At 53.7% G+C, this 7,571-nt stretch overlaps 1 protein-coding gene across 1 annotated transcript in view; it reads right to left on the bottom strand.

Moving 5' to 3' along the window:
* Nucleotides 1–7,571, bottom strand: part of HSF1 (heat shock transcription factor 1) — a 36,335-nt gene that overhangs the window by 4,442 nt on the left and 24,322 nt on the right. Inside the window, exons 5-9 of the mRNA XM_029285670.1 lie at nucleotides 3,835–3,910; nucleotides 3,485–3,546; nucleotides 3,265–3,361; nucleotides 1,666–1,796; nucleotides 101–322 (exon numbers count right to left, since the gene is read on the bottom strand). Of these exons, the coding sequence (XP_029141503.1) occupies nucleotides 101–322; nucleotides 1,666–1,796; nucleotides 3,265–3,361; nucleotides 3,485–3,546; nucleotides 3,835–3,910 (588 nt within the window). The remainder of the gene's footprint in view (nucleotides 1–100; nucleotides 323–1,665; nucleotides 1,797–3,264; nucleotides 3,362–3,484; nucleotides 3,547–3,834; nucleotides 3,911–7,571) is intronic.

Here is a 7,571-nt window from a genome sequence, read left to right as displayed (position 1 = left end):
TAAAAGTTGCCAAGGCCGGACAGCCCTGGGCTACGGCAGGGGGGGGTGGGCCAGAGAGGGGAGGGGACCCTCTGCCCCGGGCGTGATGCCCCACACTCACTTGTCCAGGCAGGCCACGCTGAGGCACTTCTCCTGGGGCTGCGCTGGGCTGCCCTGGGTGGGGGGGGCCGTGGCCGAAGTGCTGCTGGGCTGCTCCTCCTGGAAGATGGAATCGATGAACGTGGAGGGCGAGAGCGGGGGGCCCACGGGGCTGACGTCCTCTGCGGAGGGGCTGCAGGAGGGGCTCGGGGGCTCTTCCTTGATACGGACCAGGGGGCTGCTCCTAAGGCAGGCCGGGAGAGGAGGAAAAGAGGAGAGAAGCAATGAAGGCAGGCAACTGGCCGGGCGGAAGACCGGGGGCTTTGAGGACGAGGCTTGTGGCTGCAGGCACGAATGGGAAGGGTCCCACCACCACCACCACAGAGTTGCCACCCCCCAACTCTCCTCTCCTCAAGAGCTGGCAAAGGTGTCAGCCCTTGGGGGGGGGGTCTGAAGGGGGAGGGCAAACCCTGGGGGCAGATAACAGAATAACACAAATGGCTGTCCAGTCTCTTCTTGAAAACCTCCAGTGTTGGAGCACCCACAACTTCTGGTGGCAAGCAATTCCACTGGTTAATTGTCCTCACTGTCAGGAAATTCCTCCTTAGTTCCAGGTTGCTTCTCTCCTTGATTACTTTCCATCCGTTCCTTCTTGTCCTTCCCTCTGGTGCTTTGGAGAATAGCTTGACTCCCTCTTCTTTGGGGCAGCCCCTGATATACTGGAACACTGCTATCATGTAACCCCCTCGTCCTTCTCTTCGTTAAACTAGACATATCCAGTTCCTGCAATTGTTCTTCATATGTTTTAACCTCCATCCCCCTGATCATCTTTGTTGCGCTTCTCTGTACTCTTTCTAGAGTCCCAACATCTTTTTTACATCGTGGCAACCATGGAGATGGAGATGTACGTCCAGTGTTGACAGCAGAAGTTCCAGAATGGGAAAAAGAGAGCAGAACTGACCCATTTTGGCAAGCGGCCGTCTCCCCTTTTACAAGCAGGAGCTCCTGTGTGGCCATGACACGCATGCTGTGGCTCCATCCTCTGGCAGCGTGAGGGTTGGGGGAGAGGAAGCAGTAGGGGGCTGGGGTCCTGAGGACCCTGAACCCAGTGAACATGGGCAGGGGACCAAGCAAGTCGTTGCCCTACCAAGGGGCTGAGAGTGCAGAGCGCAGACTATGCTCCTTTAGGCAGGATTCCTGGCCCCAGAGTCCCCCTGAGGCTGAGCAGCATGGGGCCAGGGCTTCTGGGCACATGATGGAAACCAGCGTCAGAGCCACCGACGAGTGACAGGAGCAAAGCTCACCCATCCAGCTGGGATCCTGGGGCCGCTCTGCTGAGAGACATGGTCACCAACGGGATCGGGAAGAGAAAGCCACAAAGCGACCTGGAACCGGCAATCAAGCCGTGCCAAACCTTTGAACCAATTTTCCTTTCCTTGCTGGAAAGTGGAGGGGGATAACTGCTCGGCTCCCCCCTCTGGGTGCAGATGCAAACTCCGACACAGCACCCCCTCCCCCCCAGGAACCTTCTGAGGAAAGGAGGGGGGGCAGCCTGGCCTTCCCCCCCTGCCCAGAGAAGCCACCTACCTCTCCTCCTCAAAGCTGCTGCTGCTGGGGCAGGGGGACGGGCTGGACTGGGCCAGTTCGGTCACGTCGGAGATGATGGGGCCGGAGTCAGGAGAGTAGAGCTTGGGGCCGCCGTACGCTGGGGAGGACGCCTGCAATGAGAATGGGGGGGGGGAGAAAGATGGGTCTTTGCCCCGCCAGCCATGGGCCAAGAGGCAGCCCCTCCCTCCCTCCCTCCCCAAGAGGCGAGTGAAGCACAGGGGCCCCCTTCCCCACAGGGGTCTTTTCAGCAGGGGCCCTGTAGAGGTAGGGGCCAGGTAGAGGTCGGGAGCAGCAAACTGCCCCCTCCAAAGCCTGTGTGCCTCTTCTCTCTACAGGATCTCATCCCTTCACATCACCATGGCAATGTGGGAAAACTACCCCAGGCTGGTCCAATGACTTCACCTGCCTGATATCAGCTAGGTTACACCAACAGGATGTTGCAGCAAACTGCTCCCTGTTTGGGGCCTCCTGGCTTGTATATTCTTAAGGACTGGTAAGGAGTTGAACCAATAAAATGCTATTGCCATGTTAAACTTTTGCTGCTTGGAAAACTGTATCAAAGAATAAACGCTGCAAAGGCGGTCAGCCATATTTGCACCCTGCAATGGCGGAGCACTGATTCCTTCAGGGCCCCTTCCTTGCCCCCACTCCTCCCTCCAGCAGAAACTCTGAGAAACTGCCCCTGCCCCGGGAAATCCCTTGGCGATTCAGCTGGAGAAGAGGACGGAGGAGGCCCGAAGGAGGGCAGGCGGGCAGAACCCAGTCAGAAGAGGGAAGGTGGGCTGGCAGGGGAGGCCAGGAGGGACCCTGGCGGGAAGAGAGGCGGAAAGGCCGGGCTCAGACCACAGGCTTAAGGCCGGGCCTGGATGAAGGGAACACAACTCCCGGGCCGGCACAACGTGGGAAGGGAGCTGCATCTACGGGGGCAGAAAACAGCGGGATCCGGGCACGCTTTTCCCGAGGGACAAAGTTTATGAAAGGGCAGAAGCCTTTGTGAGCTGCAGCTCAGGAAAACTCTGGCCGGGACCTGTGATCCTTTTAATAACATTCGTTTGCTGGGAAAGATACGCTTGGATTTTCCCCCCCCCCCTGACCTAAGGCCGTGCCAGACCCCCTGTCTGAGGATTCAGGTCCGAGGGCCGGCCGGAGTCCGAAGGGGTCTATCAAAGGCAGCCAAGCAGAGAGGGGCCTGCTTAGCCCTGGGGTGGGAGACCGAGGGGGGGGGGACTCCAGGAAGCATCAATTAGCACCAGGTGAGAAAACTCCCACCGGAGGACCCAACCTTTGCAGCCGCCCAGAAACCGGACGTGGCCAGAGCCGAGCTGGGCTCCAGCCGAGCTGCAAGGCTTGGAATCATCAACTGTGCAACCCCTTGGGGGAAGGTGGACAGGGTCAGAGAAGGACGTGTGGCAGGCTGGTTGTGTGTGAGAGGGACCCGGAAGGGAAGAAGAGTTAGGGGAGAGATGCCCTCTTGGAGAGTCTGCCCAGGGACGCCTGAAGGAAGACATGGGGGGGGGGGGGGAAGAGGCAACAAGGGAAGGCATCCGCCCAGCCCAAGCCATACCCCTCCCCACTCACCGAATAGGGGGACGGGCTGTGGAGGTGCTCCAAGGAGTACTGCCGGCCATACTTGGGCATGCTGTGGGGTGAACCGCCGTCGTTCAGCATCAGGGGGCTGCGAGGGAGAGCGAGGGGGCAGTGAGGCCACCCTGCAGGCCAGGGTCCCCGGGCCACCCTGCCAGACCCAGCGCTTCCCCCACCCCGGCTGCCCATCAACCGTGCACCCCTGGGGGCTCACATCTTCCTCTTCACCCCGAGGATCCGGTTGGACTGCACCAAGGAAATCAGGAACTGGATGAGCTGCAGAGGAGGAAGAGGAGGCCGGTGAGGCTGCTGCACGCTGCACAGGAGCTGGGGGGACCGAGGCAGCCCAGAGAAAGAAGGCAGAGGGGCTGCTGAGGCCGTCGCCCCTGGATCTCCAGACTCGGGGATGGAGGATCTGGCCTTCATCTGCTCCGGGCTGCTTCCGTGATCTCCCACCGATGGGCGGACGAGCTCCGCTCCTTGGGCAGGCTGTGGATTCACATCAGGGCCCTCCGGGGGGGGGAGGTTGCTCTTGAGCTGGGCGGGGGGGGGGGGCAAACTCACCTTACTGACGACCTTCTGCTGCTGCGTGTGCTTCTGACGCAAACTGGCCACCTCTCGCCACAGGGCCTCGTTCTCGCTGCAAGGAGAGGGGCGACCGGGCCGTTAAGCGAGTCGGCCTCGTCAGCTGCCCCTGAAGACGGAGGCCGCAAAGGGCCTCCTGCAGATGGGCACCCCTTCCAAGCAGAGGGCAGCCCACGGGGCGCCAGAGATGGAGGGGGGGGGAAGCTGGCACGCGCCCTGCAGGTGCCCAACTGAAGGGAGCCGGCAAAGCTTTAGTCTTGGGGGAGGGGGGGGAGAGAGAGAGAGAGCAAAGGCTCCTCATTCTGGAATGAGCCTACTTGAAAACAGGCTTGGGGGGGGGACAGAAAGTTTATTAAAAGGCAGAAGCCTTGGTGAGCTGCAGCTCTGAGCTTCACCTTCTGGAAGGTGTTGCTGGCCGCCCGTGGCAATAACAGCGGCCTTTAGACTTGTATACCACCCCCCAGGGCTTCAGGAGCCCTCCCTGGGCAGCCCACCATGCAAGGGTTATGTGCCCATTGCCCCCAACCCCCTGGGTCCTCCTTCCCATCAGCCGGAGCGTTTGACTCTCCAGAGAGGCCCCTCGGCCTTCTGGCCCTTCTTGGCCTGGCCTCCGGGCGTTCAGGGCACGGCAGCCCCAGCGAATCTGGGTCTGGGGCTCTCCTAGAAAACCCCCACCCTGCAAGGGAGACCACCGGCGGTCTGTCAGAGCTGCCCCGCTCGGGTCCCTGGGAAAGAAAGACCCTCGGTTCCATTTGGTTGAAGTGACGGGTTCTTTTACTAAGGACTGTTGGTTGCAGTGAAGGCAGGCTAGAACCAAAGTTACCACTCAAAAAGCTGCAAACTTCCCCCCTCATCCTGTCCCCCCCACAACCAGTTCGTCTTCAGCCAATAGAGAGCCGCAGAGGTGTTTTGAGAACCGCTGGGACGTCTGGGGCAATCCCCATCCCGTTCCCAGGCTTCGTGGCCTTGAAGACTGGGCACAGGCTGGTTCCGTGCATCTCTGATCTCCATCAAGATGGCAGCCCCCCCTCCCCATTCCCCATCTCTGCCCCATACATGCTCATTGCCCATTTGCCCTTCCTTCCCTCCCCCCTAACCACTGATGGCAGGCTGCTAGCCGGGTGCCAAGCTGAAAATGGCAGAGCTGGCACAGTCCTTGTTTAGCGACAACTGGGACCTGCAACTTGGTCATTAGGCAAAGCGGGTCATTAAGTGAAACCACGGCTGTGTTTGTGATCTTATTTCAGCTTTCTGTTGCTTTTCAGACCTGCAAAGGTCGTAAATATGAGGACTGGTTGCAAAATTACTTTTCCTTCACCCTCATAATTACAAAGAGTCAGTAAACGAGGAATGACCTACATTGCTAGCTACCCACAGGATGCTTGGCTTTCAGAGAGAGAAGTGGAGGAATTGTGGGGGCCCCACCCCTCCAATCCGTTTTGTCTGCTCATGCAGACTTAAGGCAGCAACAGTTTGGTCTCTGCCTCCAGGATCTCAGAATGACAGAGCTGGAAGGGACCTTGGAGGTCTTCTAGTCCACCCCCCTGCTCTGCCATCTGGAGGTCTTCTAGTCCAATCCTATTACTATTTCAGACAAGTGGTTATCCAATCTCTTAAAAGCCTCTAGTGATGGAGGACCCATCCCACTCTGCAGTGCATTTTTAGTATCTTACAAATATGACCTGTTACTTTATTATTTTATTTAAAAAAATAAATAAACACAGCCAAAGCTCTCTTTGGCAGTTTGCAATAAAATGTACCTGTGCCCGGCACTTGGGATGCGTTAAGTCTCCGTTACCGGACTTTACTATTAGTTGATTAATCATCACGGTTGTTGTTATATTTATTGTTTTGATATTTTTAAATTGTTTTATAGTTTTAGAATTGTAAGTGGAGCCACTTTGCTGAGCTGGGCAGCTACAGGAACGGAACAGATCAATAAAATATTTTGAATGCTTGCCACGCAGAAGGAACGAATTGCTCTAGTGGCGTATCTTGGGTAAAGTAAAAATGGCAGATTCCACTCTCATCAAGAACCGAAGCGTAACAGAAACCTTAGCTATTCTTCCTGAATTAGGTTCGCACGACGCCTCCGCTCTTAAATTGCTGGGACACAGGGCAGCTTTGTGTTGACTTGCAAGGTGGCCTCCGGATCAGAGCTACCTGCGCAAGAAGGCTTGAGCTAAGGCTGGGGTCTGGTTACACGCCCGGCATCCTGCCCCGCAGGTAGTGAATCTGATACACCTCTCCCCCCCCAAAAAAACCTTACACAATATATTTCATCCTCAGTCTATGCCAGGGGTAGGCAACCTTGGCTCTTTTATGACTCGTGGACTTCAACTCCCAGAATTCCTGAGCCAGCACAGCTGGCTCAGGAATTCTGGGAGTTGAAGTCCACGAGTCATAAAAGAGCCAAGGTTGCCTACCCCTGACCTATGCAATATGAACAGAGAGAAAAAAAGGAAAAAATAGAAGAAAAAAACAGGATGAAAAGTTAACATTAAAACAACAGAGAAAATGCAGAATGGTTTTAAAGAATATCATGTTCTGAAGAAGGTAAGACAAAATTGAACAATATTCAAAGTGACGAAGTGAGCCGGGATGGAATGGAAGTGAGAAAATGGGGGAAGGAGGCCTGTCTACTGAAAAGACGAAAGCAAAATTGCAAACCTATAAATTCTGATCGAAAGGATGTTGAATTTGATAACAGCTACAAGGTTATTAGTAGGGCAATATTGGAAGAAGGATGGCTTGCCTACTATAGAAGAATGGACGCTTAAAGTGTCAAATTTAGCAGAAATGGCTAAGATTTCTGCCTATTTGAAGGATCACTCACAAGAAAGATACATTTCGGTTTGGAGAAGATGGATAGATTATATTCAGAATAAATACGGGACTAAAAAGTTCCATTTAGCCTATGAGTAAATTTTAGAGTATTATTAGCATTAATAGTTTATTATAGTGAAATTTTTATTAGTTTTAATTATACTATTACTTTTAGTATTAGTATTGTTTAACAATATGGACATCCTATTGTTTAATGATTAGGATACTGATTTGTTTATGTTTTAATTATTATTATATTTATGTTAAAGGGGAGTTAAAGTGCATTATGGACTTGATTATTTATGTAGTTGGTTAATGTTAGTTAGATTATGATTATTATATTTGTAACCCTGTATTCAGTTCTGGGAAGTGGGGGAGGGAGAGGGGGGGATTAGGGTGGGTAGGTTTTGGGGTTTATATTGTAATTTTTATAAAACTTTTCAATAAAAAAAAAAATTCTGATCGAAAGGGTAGAAAGGATAATAATGAATAAACTTGACAGTGGCTGGTGTTGTGTTATGCTGGCCCCACCAATGTTGCTTTTTGGTTGACGAATGCACAGGTAGGATCACGTTCAACTTGTGTTAACTGTGTTCTTGATGGCTTTTGCTGATCCTGGTGGCCGACTGAGCTTATGTGCATGCGTTTGTGTATCTATATATAGATGTGTATGGTATGTGTGTGTGTGTGTACATATGTTTTGTTTAATATTGTTTTTAACTGCTGCTAGGCACCCAATGTTTTAATTGGAGATGAGTGGCAATTAAATTAAGCTAATAAATACATATCTGCCGTGCTCTCAGCGGCTCCCACTGTCCCCACAGAGAATGTTTCAGACCAGCTACGGCCCTCGCATTTGACCTGACCCTCAACCCAAAATTTAGAGGCCC

Source organism: Protobothrops mucrosquamatus, unplaced genomic scaffold (genome assembly GCF_001527695.2).
Source record: "Protobothrops mucrosquamatus isolate PMUCROS unplaced genomic scaffold, P.Mucros_1.0 scaffold2057, whole genome shotgun sequence".
Lineage (NCBI taxonomy): Eukaryota > Metazoa > Chordata > Lepidosauria > Squamata > Viperidae > Protobothrops > Protobothrops mucrosquamatus.
This window is presented reverse-complemented; position numbering and strand designations above follow the sequence as displayed.